The 19,970-nt window shown below is 52.0% G+C and overlaps 1 protein-coding gene across 2 annotated transcripts; it reads left to right on the top strand.

Moving 5' to 3' along the window:
- The first annotated feature begins 74 nt into the window (after nucleotides 1–74).
- Nucleotides 75–18,708, top strand: Sez6l2 (seizure related 6 homolog like 2). 2 transcript variants are annotated; one of them, XM_057777205.1, is made up of 18 exons: nucleotides 75–631; nucleotides 1,474–1,605; nucleotides 2,243–2,542; nucleotides 2,863–3,002; nucleotides 3,206–3,407; nucleotides 7,713–7,898; nucleotides 8,684–8,852; nucleotides 9,410–9,573; nucleotides 11,696–11,896; nucleotides 12,550–12,688; nucleotides 13,045–13,241; nucleotides 13,341–13,535; nucleotides 15,024–15,215; nucleotides 15,312–15,503; nucleotides 15,968–16,006; nucleotides 16,176–16,293; nucleotides 16,409–16,505; nucleotides 18,160–18,708. In XM_057777205.1, the coding sequence occupies exons 1-18, from the start codon at nucleotides 553–555 to the stop codon at nucleotides 18,187–18,189; spliced, it is 2,772 nt and encodes a 923-aa protein (XP_057633188.1). In that variant the 5' UTR covers nucleotides 75–552; the 3' UTR covers nucleotides 18,190–18,708. The 2 variants fall into 2 exon arrangements, with proteins under 2 accessions (XP_057633188.1, XP_057633189.1); XM_057777206.1 differs by lacking the exon at nucleotides 15,968–16,006.
- Nucleotides 18,709–19,970: the final 1,262 nt, after the last annotated feature.

Below are 19,970 nucleotides of genomic sequence, written 5' to 3'. Positions count from 1 at the left end.
CAGGCCCCTCCCTTCGCCCGTCCCCAGGATCTGACGTGGGCTTGACACCTTTCTCAGCTTCTCCCTCCCGCAGCTCCAGTGGCCGAGCTTTGGCTTCCCTGGTTCCGCAACCCCTTCCCTCTTCCTCTCCCCGACAAGACCCGTTAGAACCCCGTAAGGACCCTCTGGATCCTCAAGCCCACCCTGGGCCTCCGGAAGCTGCCTTTCCCTTCCCACTTCCCCCAGCTGGCTATCTATCCATCCCGATGGACCCAAGCGCCCGAACAAGGGGATAACCTTCGGCCCTCTCGGCCCCACCCCCCGCAGCGGGAGCCGCGCCCCCCTTTGCCATAGATCGGAGAGCCAAGGATAAAGATTGAGCTAAAGGGGGCGGACTCCAGGCAACCCCTAGGCCAATTCTGCTCCTCCATCCCAAAGGGAGAAAAATTGTCTTCCTTTGCTACCCCTTAGCAGGAAAACAAAATTAAAGGGAAAGATAAAAGGACGCGGAAGGAAAGTGACAACTAGATTATTCAGAAGAGCTACAGAGGAAAGAGATTAGGGTGAGTCGCTATGGGGACTCCCAAGGCCCAGCACCCACCGCCTTCCCAGCTGCTGTTCCTAATTCTGCTGAGCTGTGCCTGGATTGAGGGTAAGAACATGTGGGGGTGGGCCCTGTGAAGGCCCTGAGGGGTCCTCCACCTTTCTCTGAACATACTGAGTCTTCAGATCTTGTGGGGGAGGGGAGGGGCACAGTTGACTCGGAAGGGGCAAGCCGAGGCTTTCTGACTGGTACATGGAGCCCTTGAACTCCTAATATTAAGGAGGTGGGAGAATGAATAAGGAGAGCTTTTAGTTGTATCTTAGGGGTTAAATTCAGGAAGAAGAGCTAGGGGAAGTTGGGTGGATGTCTGCGGAGGCGGTAGAAGCAGCCAGGGTACCTGGGTGGGAGATGGAGGTGCTGGGAGAGATGCCAGGCGATGCACACACAAATGTTCTTGGACATATGGACAAAGATGAACACAAGCAGGGATATTCAATCCCTGACTGCACTGTGATCCCCCAACCCGACTCTAGAGAAGGCAACAGAGACGGGCGGGGGGGGGGGGGAGGTCTGCAGAGGCAGAAACCCAGAGAGAAAGCTGGCACTGCGGAGAGAAGGTCTGGGAGGTGCTATCAGACTCTCCTCCGAGTTCTGGGATTGGGGAATGCTTCACTGGGGAGAATAGGGAGCAGTCCCAAAGGCCGGGCTCCCACGTTCAGCTAGAGCTGTCCAGGGTTAGTAGTAACTAAGGCTCCTACTGAAGACCCAGAGACTGGGAGCAGGGGCTGTATGAGGGAGAGGGCAGATTAGAGCATCTCTTCTGATCTTGGCTCTCAGCCCAGTCTAAGACCCTTTGAGTGTCCACTAAGAAGTGCTCTGGGAAATATCTCTACAGAGAAAGGGGGATGTAAGGGAATGGAGAGAGAGACTCATAAGACTTCACCTCCTAGGTCTGCCCCTGAAGGAGGATGAGATGATCCCAGAACCTGGAAGTGAGACTCCCACTGTGGCCTCTGAGGACCTGGCTGAGCTGCTCCATGGAGCTTTGCTGCGGAAGGGCCCAGAGATTGGCCTCTTGCCGGGTGAGACCTCCAAAGTGGCATAAAAGTAGAAGGAGAGACGATGCCTCGGCAGATGGGGTGCCTGTCAGAGGAAAGTCAGGCAGAGAGTTCAGAGAGAGAAAGACCCCCTAGGAAGCCAATGAAATTCAGGGGCAGACAAGAGAAGAAAGAGTCAAAACTGTCCCTAGACAGATCCAGAGACAGGAACAGAATGATGAACAGACAGTTAAGAGAAGGTCATGTATGTGTAGAGATATGTGAGTTCAGAGAGCCAGAGTCACAAAAATAGGGAGAAAAAGAGCAATGTACAACCAGCAATTGATTGAGGATCGCTCATAAAAGCAGAAAGCAATAAGAATACTAAGCAGAAGAAGGCTCCAGAGAGAAAAAGACGGAGATGAGAGGAAGGGGTAGGCAGGAGAGAGCCAGATCTGGGGGTGGGGAGATGCTCAAGGGGACTGTCGAGGCTGTGGTGGAAAAAGAAAGGGAGCTTTGCAAAATCTTGAGAGAATGTGGGGAGCCTGGGTGGGTAAGGAATAAATGGGGGCCTTTACCTTGTGGGGAGGCTTTGGGGTTTCCATTTCATTCTAAGCCATTTCCCCACCCCCATGGGCCAATTTGCTGCTCCTGTGCTCTGACTACCCTCAAACTATCTCAGGATCTGACCCAGACCCCACACTAGCCACCCCTCCAGTCGGCCAGACTCTTGCAGCACCCTCCCTGCCACGTGCCACTGAGCCAGGGACAGGGCCTCTGACGACAGCTGTCACCCCTAAGGGGGTCAGGGGGGCAGGCCCCACCGCGCCAGAACTGCTGACCCCGCCCCCTGGAACTACAGCCCCGCCCCCGCCCGGCCCCGCCTCCTCAGTCCCACCCCTCAGGCGCGAGGGAGGAGAGGAGGAAACCACCACCACCATCATCACCACAACAACTGTCACCACTACTGTCACTAGCCCAGGTGAGGCAATGGAAAGGGCATGGAAGCCCCCATGTGGGGATGGATGGGGGGACTGTGTGGGAGAAGGAGCTTTAGGTACCAGTAGGAAAGGGCTTGTGGTTAGTGATGACAAAAGGCCAGTATTAATGTCCATGGGCTCATGGGCTTCCATCTGTCTGTACTGTAGTGGGGGAAGGAAAGTCTCAGTGAGGGTAGCAAGCAAGCACTGGGTAAGGATGGAGACAGATGCTGGGGGATACAGGCGACCACTGAAGATGGTTAGCCCCCCAGGAGGGCAAGTACGCAGGACTTCTCAGTCCAAGCCACTTCTCTCTCTCTAGTTCTGTGCAATAACAACATCTCTGAGGGGGAAGGGTTCGTGGAGTCTCCGGACTTGGGGAGCAGTGCCAGCCGCTCTATGGAACCCCTAGACTGCACCTACAGTATCCATGTCTACCCTGGCTATGGCATTGAGATTCAGGTAATTTTCTTTGGTGTCTGCCCACTGAGTGTGCCTAAGTCTGGCCTGGGGACTGTGAAGCTGTTTTCTGAGCTAGATTATCTCGAAAACTCTTCTAGAGTTCTGCAACATGGCTGGTTTTCCCAGAGGATGGGGGCTTAGGCTGTCATGCTAACCCCTCCCCTGCTAACTTGCCCTGGCCTGCCTGTATCTGGCTTCTTTAGGTGCAGACACTCAACCTGTCTCAAGAGGAGGAGCTCCTGGTGCTAGCCGGTGGGGGATCCCCAGGCCTGGCCCCCAGACTCTTGGCTAATTCCTCCATGCTGGGAGAAGGACAAGTCCTTCGGAGCCCAACAAACCGGCTGCTTCTGCATTTCCAGAGTCCCCGGGTCCCAAGGGGCAATGGCTTCAGGATTCACTATCAGGGTGAGGAGTCTGAAGTGCCACTAGAGGGACTAGAGCCACATAGGGTAGAGAAGGCATCTCCAGGGCCCTTCTAACTCAGGGGACTGAGAGCATCTTGCTCCTGCTCGGGATCCTATGTGGGCGGGACCCTCAAAAGGCATGCATGTCTATTTTCTCACACACTCATGGATCTGTAGATAGGTGTGAATGCATCCAAGCAGCAATTTATTTATTTGGTTCAATGACTTTTTACTGAGTGCCTACTTCATACCAGGCTCTGCTTTAGCCTTGGGGAGCAGAATGAATAAGTCTGTTTTTAAGGAGCTGAGGATCTGGGTAGAAACATAAATAATCGGAATGGTTGTGTCAGAGATGAGGATTATGAAGAAACTCAGGCAAGAGGAGCAGGTATCAAAAGGGACCGAGCTTTTTCTGGGGAATGTAGGAATGGCTTCTTGGGGGAGGCGATGACTAAGAGGAGACCTCCAGGGTGAGCTGGCCAGGGAAAGGGTGGGAGGAAGGAAGAGAAAGAAGCAACTGTCTAATGGATGGAGACTCACATTCTGAGTCCCAGAGAGGAGAGAAATGTGACCCTTTGAAGGGTGAAGCACTTCAGCATGGAAGGTAGAATTGTCTGCACTGTGTGGCCTGGGCTAGTTTCTTTACCTTTCTGTGCCTCGAGGCTTCATCTGAAAACCAGAAGCTGTAATACTTAGCATAAAGGGTTACTAGGAAGAGCAAATGAGTTAGTACCTGTGGAGCATTTAAAACAGTGTCTGGAACACAGTCAACTCTCAGAGATGTCAGCCAGTGCCACCACAGTCAAAGCAGAGATGGCAATGAAGGGAGACAGGCAGGGTGTCCTCTGCAGGGGAGAGGTGGACAGTGGAAACAGCACCAGCAGAAAAGGGACACTCTTAGGTTTGTAATTTTGGTAACTCCCAATTTCTAGGGCAGGAAGCGGGGAGGGTGTTTCATGCTTCCAGACACAGACAAGCTATACATGTACCTGTGCTATCCTGTGTGTGCGTGTGTGGGAACCCTCTCACAGTGCACATGCACATTCTAGCACACATATATGAGCATGACCTAAGGAACTCAGCCAATGTCCCCATTCCAGACACGGCTGTCTTCTCTAAGGTCCCTCCGTGTGCTCTTCAGAGACAGGAGCCACAGCCACTTGGTTTCATGTACTTCCTCCTCTTTCCCAGATTCCTTGTGTGTATTATCCAGGTTGCAGTATATACCCCTTCCTCAGGCTCTGAGGGTAAATTGTGCCAGGCAGAAGCTCCCACCATTAGACCTATTGGAGAGACCAGTGAGCTGGCGTTTGTACTTGGTGCCAGGGACCTGGTTGTTGGAGGCAAAGCCACGTCTGCCTTGGGAGTCAAGGACTGGACATCAGATGGGGAAAAACAGCTACTCACTGGCTCCTTTAAGCAGTCATTTCCCTAGGGCATCAAAACTAGGACTCTCAGGCTAAGTGGAACATGGAGGGGAGCAGGGCTATTGCGTAAAGGGACTTCATTACCTGCCCTGGTCTTCCCTTATTTGCAGCTCCTGCAGGCATCTTTAAGACACAGGCACTACTTAAGCCTTTCTCAACCTGCTCTCACTGTGGCTTCACGTGCAGAGGGCCAGCAGAGCCCAGCAAGCTTGCCCGTGTGCAAAGTCCTCCCCCAACCACTGCTCTTCACAGTAACCCAGAGAGGACCAAGTCAGCTCCATCTCTCAGGGGAGGGAAAAGATTTGAGGTCACAGGGCTTTCTGAGACAGCTGGCAGAGTCAGAAATCAGCTGCCCAAGTCCCTGCCCTACGCTCCTTCCTAAAACGAGGGTAGGGACAACTGTGTGAGTGCCCTTGGGTGGGGTCCTTTGCACGTTTTGTTTTATTTGTTTTGAGACTGAGTCATGGGTAACTTAGGCTGGCCTGGAACTCACTATGTAGCCAAGGATAGCCTCAAACTTTTGATTCTCCTACCTTTACCTCCCCAGGGCTGGGGTTATAGGCCTCGTTAATTCAGAGCTAGGTGTTACCAAATAAGTTACATCCCCAACCCTGCTTTTAAAGTTTTTGTTTAGATTTCAGGCCAATCCTTACTGATGAGAATTATTATTATTGGTGGGTGACACCCCTTCCCGTGTGAGATCAATCTGCTCAAGCATTGCTTCTGTCTCATAGTGATAACAGAAAATAGGTAACGTGATAAGAAAATACATATCTCCGGGCTGTGATGGCACATGCCTTTAATTCCAGCACACAGGAGGCAGAGGCAGGCGGATCTCTGAGTTTGGAGCCAACCTGGTCTATAAGAGCTAGTTCCAGGACAGTCTTCAAAACTCAGGAGAAACCCTGTCTCAAAAGAAAAGAAAAGAAAAGAAAAGGAAAGAAAAGTGAAGAAAATTACATATGTAGACTTGAACACAGGCAAGACCTTATAGGAGCAGGGAAAGTCATGAAGGCTTCCCAGAAGGCGTGCTACTCAAGTTACTCTTTGAAAGATCAAAGAGAGGCCAGAAATCCTTGCATGTATAAGCACAAGGGTGAGCAAAAAAATATGGAGGTCATCTGTCTGTGGTGGTACATACATGTAATTCTAGCGCTCTGAATGCTAGCCTAGACTACATAGTGAGATCTTGTCTCAAAAAAAAAAAAAAAATCAAAGGGTAGCTAGGTGTCGGTGGTGCACGCCTTTAATCCCTGCACTTAGGAGGCGGAGGCAGATAGGTCTCTGTGAATTCAAGATCAGCCTGGTCTATGTCGAGAGTTCCAGGTTAGCCAGGGCTACATAATCAGTCCCTCTCTCAAAAACAAAACAAAAATCCCAAGGGCTGGGGGTATAGTTCATGGTGGAACATTTCTCTAGCATCACCAGAAGGAAAGGGGGGCAGACTGCGTGCAATAGTAAGCCCGGCCATCCTGTAGGACATTTGGGCTCAGGAGCCGAGCACTAACTTAAGGACTGGGCTTGACCTGGCAGGGGAAGGGACTGGAATATCAAGCTAGAGCATTCGGAGTTGGCTCTGTTGGCCACAGAGGGCTGGCATTTAGCGAACTTGCTGGGTTTTGGATGGATGTTTTATATGTGCTCATCTTAGCAGTCTAGGGTCCATGGAAAGGTAAGGTATGGGTTTGTTTTGTGTTTCGTTTTACTCCTGTCTGCCCCACAGCCCAGCCAGGTAAATGCTTGAAGACTTTTGGAATATGGAAGGGATAAGTCTCTGACAGAATCACTGAAGGCTTCACAGTCAGGGAAACCAAAGCCTTCTGCTGAGTAGAGCCGGACTGCACCTCCAAGGCACGGCCTTGCATGGTGGTGCAGAGATAGCAAGACTGAGAAACTGAAGTTAACCTGGGCTACACAACAAGATCTTGTTTCAAAACCAAACCAACCCCACCCAGGCCCCAAAAATAACCTTAAGAGGCTTTGAGAGAAAAGCAAGCAATATACCTGTGAAGGATATGGAGAGGGGACGCGACACCAGGGAGAGATTATGAGAGGGCGGAGTGACCTGCATGTGGACGAGCAGGTCATTGTTGTCCTAACTTGAGGTACAAGGAAGTAGGTGCAGAAAAGGAAGTTCCACAGTTCTCAGTGCAAGAGACACATCAGCTTCTCAAGGAGACAGAGTCAATGCTCCATCAGCGGGGTCAGTCAGGGGCTGGCCTGACTGAAAACTGGCTGCACCTCCATACAAGAAGGTTTGTGAAAGAAAACAGCACAGAGCATAAGCGGGGGGCGGGGGGCTCAGCATCCTCTCCTAGAAAGCGGGTCATGGCTGGGCCATGGTGGCGCACGCCTTTAATCCCAGCACTCAGGAGGCAGAGGCAGGTGGATCTCTGGAGTTCGAGGCCAGCCTGGTCTATAGTGTGAGTTTCAGGACAGGCTCCAAAGTTACACAAAGAAACCCTGTCTCGAAAAACAAACAAGCAAACAAGAAAGAAAGTGGGTCATGCCCTCTCTGCCAACCTCTAAAACTGTGTAAGTTGACTCGGGACTTGAACCATCTCGCAGATGCCGTTTATTATTAGTGCTGGTAGTGTTTCAGGGTGGTCAGTTGATTTGCTTGAGGTCAAACAGCCAGTAAGACTAGTTTCTAAAATAATGTTTACCTATAAAAAGAAGGACCAAAGGGGGCAAATTACAAAGACCAGAGTGAGCACTGTTGGTTTTCCTGAGGCAGGGAGCCAGTGTCAGCAGTTTGTTTGCCCCAGCGTGCACCCGGCAATGAGCCTGTTTGCCCCTGGGAGCAGGAGAGGGTTTGTAGAGCACCAGGGAATGGCTGTGAGACCGCAGCCCCTCTGCCTCTTCCTTGACCCATGCAGCATACCTTCTGAGCTGCGGCTTCCCACCCCGGCCAGCCCACGGGGATGTGAGTGTGACGGATCTGCATCCCGGGGGCACTGCCACCTTCCACTGTGACTCGGGATACCAGCTGCAGGGTGAGGAGATGCTTATCTGCCTCAATGGTACACGGCCAGCCTGGACTGGTGAACCCCCGAGCTGCATAGGTGAGTCTTGTGCACACTTCTGTCCTGGGGGAGGGGGACTGAGCTGGAGAGTCTCCGTCTCTGGGGAGAAGCCATACTGAAGAAGTTTCTAGATGCAGAGTCCCGTCAGGGTGTCTTCCCTAGAGTGCTCTACCATGAGGGTCTCCATCCTTAGGGAATCTCCAGTCTAGTCTGGGCTTCATCTTTTTTTTTTTTTTTTTTTTTTTTTTTGGTTTTTTTCAAGACAGGGTTTCTCTGTGGCTTTGGAGCCTGTCCTGGAACTAGCTCTGTAGACCAGGCTGGTCTCGAACTCACAGAGATCCGCCTGCCTCTGCCTCCCGAGTGCTGGCATTAAAGGCGTGCGCCACCATCGCCCGGCCTGGGCTTCATCTTGAAATGCCCAGTTGGTGCTTGCCATCCTGTTACCACTCTCGATGCCCTGCCTTTGGAGACTCCACTCCAGTGGATCGTGTTTGGGTCCCTGGTTGGCAGATCTTGGTCCTTAAGTCTTCATCCTGTGGCCCTCCACCAAGCGTGAAATGCACTCCATCTGGGGATTTCTAACTTCTCGTCTGAGAGTTTCAGTTTTGAGGCTCCCTGTCTCAAAGTGCCCACCTTTTGGGAGGCTTCATTTTATCAGGATTTCCACGCATAGGGTTCTATTTCAGGTTAGACAGTAGTTGGAGAAGGTCCTGTCCCTCTGCTAAATGCACGGGACAAAGGCCATCCCTGGCCAGTAGCCCCCAGGCTCTAGCATTGAGCCTGAGAAGAGGACTGAAGCTTTCCTACTCCTTCTCTGTCCACAGCATCTTGTGGGGGCACCATCCACAATGCCACACTGGGTCGCATTGTATCCCCTGAGCCTGGGGGAGCCGCAGGGCCCAACCTTACCTGCCGCTGGGTCATTGAAGCAGCTGAGGGACGCCGGCTACACCTGCATTTCGAGAGAGTCTCTCTGGATGAGGACAATGACCGGTGAGGATCTGGGCTTTGGGCTGGAGGTCGCTGCATTGAAAAGCTGGGACAGCAGAGAGTCAGGTGACATTGGATGGATCCTTGTGTCAACTCCAGAGTGTGCAACTTTATGCAGCTTTAGATGGGTCAGGGCACCTCACTGAACCTCAGTTCTCTCTCATTGGTAGAAGGAGATAAGAGCCCCCTTCCAAAGGCTTAATTAATAAACGCATTAAGATATGTAAAATAATTGAAGTGGTTCTAGGGCATGATAAGTGCTATAAAAGTGTGTGCTGTCATTTTCCTCAGTCTTCTCTGCTGCTTTAGTGTGTGCTGTCAGGCTGAGCACCAAGTCTTTCTGTGTCTTTGTAGCTCATCTATAAAGGGAGGGGTAACAATGGCGTCTGCTCAGAGTCCTTGTAAGAATCAAACAAGATAAAATGTGCTGGGGCTTAGCAGAACGCGTGGCGTGGGTCAGCATATGCTAACATAACAACAGCTTAAAGGTAGCCGGGAGGGCGGGCAGGATGGCGGCTTCAGGGGCAGAAAAGCACCTACCGTCCTTCTGTTCATCCCAGGCTGATGGTGCGCTCAGGGGGAAGTCCCCTGTCCCCCGTGATTTATGACTCTGACATGGATGATGTCCCTGAGCGTGGTCTCATCAGTGATGCCCAGTCCCTCTATGTTGAACTGCTTTCAGAGACACCAGCCAATCCCCTGCTGCTCAGCCTCCGATATGAAGGTAAAGGTCTCATTTCCTGGCCGTGCCCAACCCCCACACCTTTCCCTCTCCCTCACACTAGGACCCACTAGGAATAGTCAGCACATCCTCCCTCCATGCTCACTCGCCTCTGTGTTTGGTTCCCGACACCCGATAGGGATCCCTTCACAGGGACACCGGCTCATTCCAAGTAGTCTCCTCTGGTTAAGTTTCAGATATGGCTGGGTCGAGCATACAGCCAGGCCAACAATTACCTGTCTCTCAGTTCTTTACTGTTCAGTGAATTCATTCCCATGCAGGCTTTCCCAGTGTGGTGAATCTGACTACAGACTTAGAGACTATTAACGCCACCAGAGAGAGGAAATGCTCAGGAGAGCTTTGGCAACAATTCCAGAAAAGGTTCTTATCAACTTGATTAAGTTCAACTAAGTCAGGGAATACTATGGCAGGTCTGCATAGCATGGCTATCTCTGCTTAGTTCCAACTAAGCCTCGTGTACTCGAAGTAGGCAAGGCACTAATAAAAGTAGGAGAGCAGTTGCGGGGCGGTGTGGCGCACGCCTTTAATCCCAGCACTCGGGAGGCAGAGGCAGGCGGATCTCTGTGAGTTCGAGGCCAGCCTGGTCTACAGAGTGAGTTCTAGGACAGGCTCCAAAACTACAGAGAAACCCTGTCTCAAAGACAGAGAGAGAGAGAGAGAGAGAGAGAGAGAGAGAGAGAGAGAGAGAGAGAGGAAATAAGCTGTGACCAGAAGGAAGAAGAATGGTGTTGGACGGATGAGAAGGAATCGGTGATGATAGGAGAAGAGGCATTGGGTGTGGCCTTCCAGGATGGAGGTTAAGCAGATGACTAGAGAGAAGAAGGTGGAGAACAGCTCGGGGGAAGGGGCAATGATGCATTTGAGAAACAGCGTGACTGAGTATTTATAAAAGCAATAGCAATAGGCAGGCAATGGACCAGAGGGCAGTGGTGGTGCACATCTTTTTTTTTTTTTTTTTTTTTTTTTTTTGGTTTTTTGAGACAAGGTTTCTCTGTAGCTTTGGTGCCTGTCCTGGAACTAGCTCTTGTGGACCAGGCTAGCCTCGAACTCACAGAGATCCACCTGCCTCTGCCTCCCGAGTGCTGGGATTAAAGGCGTGTGTCACCACCGCCCGGCTGTGGTGCACGTCTTTAATTAATCCCAGCACTTGGGAGGCAGAGACAGTCAGATATCTGAGCTCAGGGCCAGCCTGGTCTACAGAGTGAGTTCCAGGAGAGCCAGGGCTACATAGAGAAACCACATCTTGGGAAGACAGAGAGAAGGAGGGGCAATGGGAAGGAAATGCTCACAGATTTGAAGGGCATGATTTTGAATGGGTTACCAGTAAGTGGAATTGGCACTGGGCCCCAATAGGTGGGCAGGATTAACACATGATACCTCGTCAAGTTAGGAAATATAACAGTGAATCTGTAGACCCCCAGCCCCTGATTGGGTCTGGAAGTGCTAAGAGCTCTCTGCCTTTGGTGAGAATCCCAATCTACCTCCCTGGGGGGGAGGGCACTGCTGTGCTGTGAGCTTTAGTTTCTCTCCCCCACCCCACCCCCGCATCGTAGGTGGTTTTGTAGATAAGACACAATCGCACGGGCAGAAAAAAGTGCTCTAGAGATGTTCATTTGTCCGATTTGGTCCTCAGGAATAGTTGAGCAGCTTCTGCACTAGCTGCAGTTTGGGATTCTAGCGACACTGTGCATGATCGCAATCCAACTGTTATTTCTGAGGCTAGAACACACCCACGCAAGCCAGTTCTCCAGAAACACCCCTCCGCAGGCACCTTGCTGTTTCCAAAGCCAGATGTCTGTGGATGAGAACTAACCCTTCAGGATTATAACTTGGCTCTTGTGGTTGCCTCCTGGTGACCTTGGGCTGGTGGCTTTTTGTCTGACGATGTCCTGATCTGTGGAATGGTGGGTGCATGGTCCTAGCCACCTGGAAGGCTGAGGCAGGACAATCTCAAAGTCAAGGTCAGCCTGAGCTATATAGTGAGACCACCACTTCAAGAAAAGTCCATGTAGGGCTGACCAACACCCAAATTCAGCCCAAGTGCCCAACATGAGGTCCCTGAGCCTGTCCTAATGCTTACCTTTCGTGACCAATTCCTCTCTAGCTTTTGAGGAGGATCGCTGCTTCGCCCCTTTCCTGGCACATGGCAATGTGACTACCACAGACCCCGAGTACCGCCCGGGGGCACTGGCCACCTTCTCATGCCTCCCAGGATATGCTCTGGAGCCGCCAGGGCCCCCCAATGCCATTGAATGTGTGGATCCCACAGAACCCCACTGGAATGACACAGAGCCAGCCTGTAAGGGTGAGTCTTCTACATTTCAGAGTCCTTCAGCCTACAGACTGCCTGCCCCTGAAGTTGGGACCTCTGGAAGGCAATTGTGAAGGAGATCTGAGTGAACATTAAGACCTAATAAATCCAAAGGCGGACTGGGGAGATGGCTCAGTGGTTAAGAGCACTGACTGCTCTTCCAGAGGACCTGGGTTCAATTCCTAGCACCCACATGGCAGCTCACAGCTGTCTGTGACTACAGGAGCCAACACCCTCACACAGACAAACCTACAGGCAAAACACCGATAAAATAAATAAATAAATAAGTTGGAAAATAACAGTTAAGAAACAAAAACCAAACCCAAAGCCTGGGCAAAGCTCCGCCCTTCAGAGGCTGCTTTCTTGGGGGAAGCAATTGCTGGGCTTATTATGAATTCAGGCTCAGACCCAAAAGGCTTCTAGAGCTAGAACTGGATTGGGTTGAGTCGCAGTTGGGCGAGTAAGCTGGAAAGTGGACAGGGTTAATTAAGGGCAGGGCTGTAAAAACGGTAGTAGTAAAACCTAGATATGACAAGAAATCTTCACAGCAAAAAGCCTGTTGAGGTGACGCACTGAGCCCCATGGGGACTGTGGCGAATGGAGGTCGCATGCCCGTGTGGGTCCTGAACCTGACACCTCTTCCCTAGCCATGTGTGGAGGAGAGCTGTCCGAGCCGGCTGGTGTGGTCCTCTCTCCCGACTGGCCCCAGAGTTATAGCCCTGGCCAGGACTGCGTGTGGGGCCTGCACGTCCAGGAAGAGAAGCGCATCTTGCTCCAAGTTGAAATGTATGTTAGGGCCATGTAGCTTGGGCGATGGGTGCTGGGCTCCATCTGATGTGTGAGACAATGCACTCGGAGCCCAACTGGCTCGTCTGAGTTCATACAAAACTCTGTGGGTACATTGGGGTTCAGAAAGAAGACATCAAGTGGGTGTAGGACAGAGGTGGGAGACCCGGGTTCAAGGGACTTGGAGAATAACTCAACTCACCTCTGGAACCTGTAGGGAACCCTAAACTGGTCAACATTGAGAGAGCGAGGAATTCAGAGGCGGGCTGGTTAAGAGCGAGTTGGAGATTGGGCAGAACGGGATGAGATGGGCGAGTCGTAGTTCACCTAATTCTCTGACCCCTCCCTCACTGCAGTTTGAATGTTCGCGAAGGGGATATGCTGACACTGTTTGATGGGGACGGTCCCAGCGCTCGAGTCCTGGCCCAGCTGCGGGGACCTCAACCGCGCCGCCGCCTCCTCTCCTCCGGACCCGATCTCACTCTGCAGTTTCAGGCGCCCCCTGGGCCCCCAAATCCGGGTCTAGGCCAGGGCTTCGTATTACATTTCAAAGGTATGGAAGGCGAGGGCTCTGGATGGCCAGGGGTCTGGCAGGAAGGGGCCACCGGCGGAGGCCCTCGGAGACTGGAAGTGCACTCCATCTTCACTGCAGAAGTCCCAAGGAACGATACGTGTCCCGAGCTGCCACCTCCTGAGTGGGGTTGGAGGACGGCATCCCACGGGGACCTTATCCGGGGCACAGTGCTCACTTACCAGTGCGAACCTGGCTACGAACTCCTGGGATCAGACATCCTCACTTGCCAATGGGATCTATCCTGGAGCGCCGCTCCACCTGCCTGCCAAAAGAGTGAGTAGAGCCCCTCCCCAAGCCAATCCTTCCGCTCAGACTTGGCTCCTCCCTGTTCCTACTGAATGCCATCCCTTCGCCCTGAATCCTGCCTGGGTCTTTAGCCCTAACCCCCATGTCCTTTAGGTCCCATCACATTCAGTGCCTTGAAATTGCTACGCACGCACGCACACACACACACACAAACACACACGCACGCACGCACGCGCGCACACACACACACACACACGCACGCACGCACGCACGCTCATACATACCCTTTAGTTCAGACTGCTTTCATCCTGTGCTCAATTCACTTTTCATCATGGCCCAAGCCCCTTCCACCCCTACCAGGTTTCACCAAATTGCCCCCTGGTTCTGTCCCATCAACTCTTAGCTCTCCTCTAGACACCCCCAAACTCTCACTGTTAGAACCAAGGCTTGTCAGTGGATTTGATCTGCTTTAATGCAGTCGTCGAAGCCTAGCTGGGTTGTGGTTATAGGACCAGTTCCTTCCTCTTTCCTACCCTGAAGGGTCTCAGACCTGGGAGGAGAGAGATACATAGCAGCTAGGCTTGTTACACAGTGGTAACTAGGGCACGGCCTGGGGTAGAGTGCTTAACATCTCTGAGCTTCGGCTCTCCTGTGAATGAGGTGGGAGCAGGGGACTGTACAGGGCAGAGGCAGCATTTCACACAGCGCCTGAGCATGCGCATGCAGCAGCTTTGTAGCAAGATTATGGCTTCATTCACCCAGGAATGAGACAGATTTACTTCAGAGGAGTATTATTACTATTATTTTGGTATGATCTTTGCAGGAGCTTGGAGGCTTTGTTTATTTATCTTTTAGAAAGGCTGGGCATAGTGGCACACACTTGTAATCCTCACACTGGGGAAGCTGAGGCGGAATAATTATGAGTTTAAAGCTATCCCTGTCTGAAAAGCCCTGTCTCGAAAAATAAAAAAAAAAAGAAAGAAAAGAAAAGAAATATAAAACACACTGATCGCGGGGCTGGAGAGATGGCTCAGAGGTTAAGAGCATTGCCTGCTCTTCCAAGGGTCCTGAGTTCAATCCCCAGCAACCACATGGTGGCTCACAACCATCTGTAATGAGGTCTGGTGCCCTCTTCTGGCCTGCAGGCATACACAGACACAATATTGTACACATAATAAATAAATAAATATTTAAAAAAAAAAAAACACACTGATCGCACCCCTACCCCAATCTCATTTTGTAGCCAAGGGTATCCTGTTCTGGAACTTGTTTAGGCCAGGCAGGTTTGGAGTTCATATTCCTTCCTTTAGTCCCAGAGTGCTGGAATTAGAGCATTGCACCATCAATTTGGCAAATCCATTGACTCTGAAGTCTTCTGACTCACACTAAGGAATTGGTGGGAGGAGGACAAGACAGTCCTGAGGAGATGGCTGGAAGCTTGGGCCTCTATCAACCCCATTTCCAGGCAATGCCCTAAGACCCTTGCTTCCCCTAACCTTTCCCTTCTATTACCAGTTATGACTTGTGCTGACCCTGGCGAGATCACCAATGGCCACCGGACGGCCTCAGATGCCGGTTTCCCAGTCGGCTCCCACGTCCAGTATCGCTGTCTACCAGGGTACAGCCTGGAAGGGGCAGCTGTGCTCACCTGCTACAGCCGGGACACAGGAACACCCAAGTGGAGCGATCGAGTCCCCAAATGCGCCTGTAAGTTTGGGGGGCACCCCAGGAAGGGAAGACCGGGGAACCCAGACTGGCCCTGCCCAGTTTCTAAGCAGCCGTGTGGCCCGGTACTCCCTGCAGTAAAGTACGAGCCGTGCCTGAACCCCGGTGTCCCCGAGAACGGCTACCAGACACTGTACAAGCATCACTACCAGGCCGGCGAGTCTCTGCGTTTCTTCTGTTACGAGGGCTTTGAGCTTATCGGCGAGGTCACCATCACCTGTGTGCCCGGTCACCCCTCTCAGTGGACCAGCCAGCCCCCCCTCTGCAAAGGTGCCTGGGCAAACAGGGCAGAAGGGGCATATCGGTATCTGGGGAGTGGCATAAGATAGAAGAGTTGGGTAGAAACTCAAGACCAATGGCTGACTGCCGAGTGCCCTAATGTGTGGGCTCATTCTCACAGCCAGGACTGGAAAACCCCGGGGAGATCTGAGGGATGTAGCGGGGGGCCTTGGTATAGAAGCCCCTTTGCCTCTCCACAAAGGCCTCGGTTCTGCTATCAGTGAGAAATAGACTCTCCAGGAACCTTGAATCTTGAGTAGGTTTGGAAGAGGAGGACAGGCTCTGGCCCACCAACCGCCATGGCCTCTACACACACAGGGAAAGACAAGTATAGACCAAACAGAGGGTAGAGACCCAGGCTGTGCAGCCCAGCCGCACCGGGCTTCGGCCCTCTCCCCAGTCTCCTTCCCTCCCTGGCTCAGACCCCGTCCCCCCTCCCCCTCCTCTCCCTGCAGTGGCCTATGAGGAGCTCCTGGACAACCGAAAACTGGAAGGTCAGTGAGGGCGCAGGTGGAGACCAGGCCTGGCCAGGTTGGGAGGGCAAGGTCGAGGCTGGGGGCAGGAGGCCAGGCCCCAGAGGGTTCAGGACCCAGGGCAGGAGGCTGGGAGAGCCCAGGAGTGGGTTTAGCCTTCCCTCATTCGCTACTCTTCCTCCCTCCCCAGTGACCCAGACTACAGACCCATCACGGCAGCTGGAGGGTGGGAACCTTGCTCTGGCCATCCTGTTGCCCCTAGGTTTGGTCATTGTCCTTGGCAGTGGCGTTTACATCTACTACACCAAGTAAGTACCCTACCTTTGACCCTGACCTTTGGCCAGGGCAGGGGTCGTACCTGGGAGTCAGGGAAAGGAGTTCATGGACTCACACCATAAGCCCGCTGTCCTCTCCCTTTCCCAGGCTGCAAGGAAAATCGCTTTTTGGTTTCTCTGGTTCCCACTCCTACAGTCCCATCACCGTGGAGTCAGACTTTAGCAACCCACTATATGAAGCTGGGGTGAGTCCCTCCCATCTGCTGAGACAGCTACAGCTCCATCTCCCCCCAGGACTTTATAATCTTCTCCCAAAGTCTCCGTGATCTCTTTGGGAAATTTCAAACTCAGTTGCCTACAGAAGTCATGACGACAGTCAAAGCAAGCTGTGTGGGGGCCATAGGGGACGGTGATGTCTGAAGCTAAGTGGAGGACCAGAGCCCGTCTACAGGATGCAGCTCAAATCCATAGTGGGCACTTAGGTCCAGTCTCCAAATCCTCCCCCATTCAAGGCATTTCAGAAATGCCTTTCTAACATGGTACGGTACTATTGGAGAAACCGAACATATCTATTAGCTAGATTCAACCCAGGATTCTCTCTTTTTGGGGGTTAGGAGACAGGGTTCTATGTAGCCCTGACTGGCCTGGAACAGTTAGAGATCTGCCTGTCTCTATGCCCTGAGTACTGAGATTAAAATGTGCACCACCAAGCCTGACTTGGAATCTTTACTAGAAAACATTTTCTGGCTGGGCTGCGGTGGCACGCGCCTTTAATTCCAGCACTTGGACAGAGGCAGGGAGAGCTCTCTGAGTTTGAGGCCAGCCTGGTCTACTGGTCTACAAAGTGAGTTCCAGGATTGCCAGAGCTACACACAGAGACATTTTGTCTCAAAAAAAAAAAAAAAAAACTAATAAATAAAGGGGAAAAAAAGAAAAAATCTAAAAAATTTTAAATTGTAGCCAGTAGTGGTGGCATACACCTTTAATCCCAGAACTTGGGAGGCAGAGGCAGGTAGGTCTCTGTGAGTTCAAAGTCAGCCTGGTCTACAGAGTGAATTCTGAGACAGTTAGAGCTACACAGAGAAACCCTATACCAAAAAAACAAAAACAAAATTGTTTTATGCTTGCCTGTCTATAGCAAGTACATGAAGTGCCCTCAGAGTCTAGAGGGCATCAGACCCCACGGAACAGGAGTTGCAGACAGTTGTGAGCCACCATGTGAATGCTGTGGACCCAACCTAGGTCCTCTGAAAAAGTAGCCATCTCTCCAGATCCCCATATTAATTTAAATATGAATGTCTTGCTGGACACGGTGGCTCAACGACTTTAATCTAGAGGCAGAAGCAGGCAGATCTCTGAGTTTGGAGCCAACCTGTTCTACCTCGAGAGTTCCGAGACATCCAGGATTATACAGAGACACCCTGTCTCAGAATAACATGGTCTTTCTGTGTGTGTGGTACTGGAGATTAGCGCCCTGTGAGCTGTCGGCAGGCTCTAGGCATTGGGTGGCGTCTCTAGTGTCTCACCCTCTTTTATTCTGAGGCAAGGGTCTCTCTATGAAGCCCTGGCAAATCTGGAACTCTATGTAGACCAGGCTGGCCTCAAATTCAGACACCACCCCCCGTCTCTACCTCCAAGTACTGGGATTAAATGCATGTATCATCATGCCGAGCTCTCCAATCCTCTCTGATTTCTGAGAAAGAGTTTAAGTTATCCAGTCTAACCTGGAACTGCTGTAGCTCAGGCCTGCCTTGAATTGTCCTCTTCTTGCCTCCATCTCCCTAGTAGCTGGAATTACAGGTTGGTACCACCAGTCTCAGCTCAGATATGTCTTGCCCCTCCTTGTGGGTGCCTCTTTACCTCCCACTCACTCCAGTTTATCTGTTTTTCTGTCTTCAGGATACACGGGAGTACGAAGTCTCCATCTGAACCCCGAGTCTAAGTCTGCAGGACCCAGGACTGCCCCATTCTCTTGCCATTATGGGCAGTGAGGAGCATAGGACCTGGTCTCTGGCTCCCTCCCCCTGCTGTGTAAATAGTCTTCCCGTCCCATGAGGGGGCTTTGATGGCCCTGGAGACCCTACAGTAAACAAACCAGCATCCTGCCGCCCAAAGCCGCCTCTTCTTAGTTGCCAAACAAGGGGCCTTCTGTCCCCCTGATCCTACTGACTTCTGGACCCAGGGAAGGGAACTCAGCCCCTTGCAATTCCTGGGGCCTCTCCAGCCCAGGGCCCCACTCAAGAACTGTCCCCTAGTACTACCATCCCCATGGCCATGAAGGCTCCCTACCCCCAGATGTCCGGCCACTGCTGGGCCTCGAGGGTGAGGATGGAGGAAGGGGTGGGCCAAGTCCCATCCCTTCCCTGTGTCTCCCCGCCCACTCTCTCTCCACCTTTCTTTGCTTCTGAGTTCGTTTTTGAGCAATAAACAGAAAGTTGCCACTTGTAACTGAGCTGGTGAGTCTGGGAAAGTGTTGGGGCAAGTGTTGGGGAGCCCTCTTAGAGTGGGTTTGGGGAAACGGAAGCTCTCTGGAGGAAAATGCAAATCCAAAACTGGGCAGTGTCCCACGTGCTGGCCCGGAGTCCAAAGGGATGATGGTAAGCACTGATAGTCCCAGCTCTTGGGAGGCAGAGGCAGGCAGATTTTGACCCGGCCTACATAGCGAGTTCCAAGCCAGCAAGAACTACATAGTGAGACCCTGTCTCAAAACAAGCCCGGCTTGAGGCTCAGCCCCTGTAGCGAGCTGGCTGGCACAACTGACCTCTCCGCTAGTTCTTGCTAGGTTCCCCCAGTTAGAAGAGTCGTACTGTCCACACCTTTTCACAGACCCAGGGAGCAGTGAGCCTTCCGTTCACTCCATGAGCAGTTTCCCCTTTTGAAAATGTTTGTATACATTTATGTGTTCTTGGTTTTGGTTGTTTGGCTTTTCAAGACAGGGTTTCTCTGTAGCTTTGGAGCCTGTCTTGGAACTAGCTCTTGCTGGCCAGGCTGGCCTCGAACTCACAGAAATCTGCATGCCTCTGCCTCCCAAGTGCTGGGACTAAAGGCGTGCGCCACCACCGCCTGGCTTCATTCATGTATTCTGTGTTGTTCTTTCTCCTGCTGATCTTCTGTGGAGTGTTGCCTTTGTTGTTATTGTTTTTAGATGGTCTTGCTACAGCACAGGCTTGTTTTTTTTGTTTTGTTTTGTTTGGAACAGGGTCTTACTATCTATCTCTGGCTGTCCTGGAACTAACTCTTATAGGCCAGGCTGGCCTCGAACTCACAGAGATCTACCTGTCTTTGCCTCCTAAGTGCTGGCGTTAAAGGCATGTACCATCACTGCCAGGCCACTCAGTTTTCTATTTAGATTGAGAAAGGTGAATGGACTTTCTCAGACGGCCAAAGAAGTGGCCAAGCTTCTTCCGGCCTTCTACCTCACCTTCTGTCTGGCAACAAGTCAGCATGTTCTCATAGACATGAGACTCCCAAAAGCTCAGAGGAAGAAGCAGAGCCTGGTCCTCAGAACCCAAAGTGACAGCGAAGGCCCTCCTTTGGCAGCAGAGTGACTCCCTGCATGCGGTAGCTAGCTAGCCACAAGGTGCTAGAGAACAGATTTAGGTCCAGCAGGTGGCCAACAACTGGATTCCAGGAATACGCTGACATGCACCATGGCCCTCTGGAAGAAAGCACGCCCCCTCCAGAAGCCATCCAGAACACTCCTGATGTTG

This window comes from Chionomys nivalis, chromosome 8 (genome assembly GCF_950005125.1).
Source record: "Chionomys nivalis chromosome 8, mChiNiv1.1, whole genome shotgun sequence".
Taxonomy (NCBI): Eukaryota; Metazoa; Chordata; class Mammalia; order Rodentia; family Cricetidae; genus Chionomys; species Chionomys nivalis.
This window is presented reverse-complemented; position numbering and strand designations above follow the sequence as displayed.

Coding starts and splice junctions, on each gene's coding strand:
- Sez6l2 (XM_057777205.1), top strand. CDS start 553: ATGGGGACTCCCAAGGCCCAGCACCCACCGCCTTCCCAGCTGCTGTTC. Junction 3,408..7,712: donor CTTCAGGATTCACTATCAGG/GTGAGGAGTCTG, acceptor TGACCCATGCAG/CATACCTTCTGAGCTGCGGC. Junction 15,216..15,311: donor TCGAGTCCCCAAATGCGCCT/GTAAGTTTGGGG, acceptor TACTCCCTGCAG/TAAAGTACGAGCCGTGCCTG.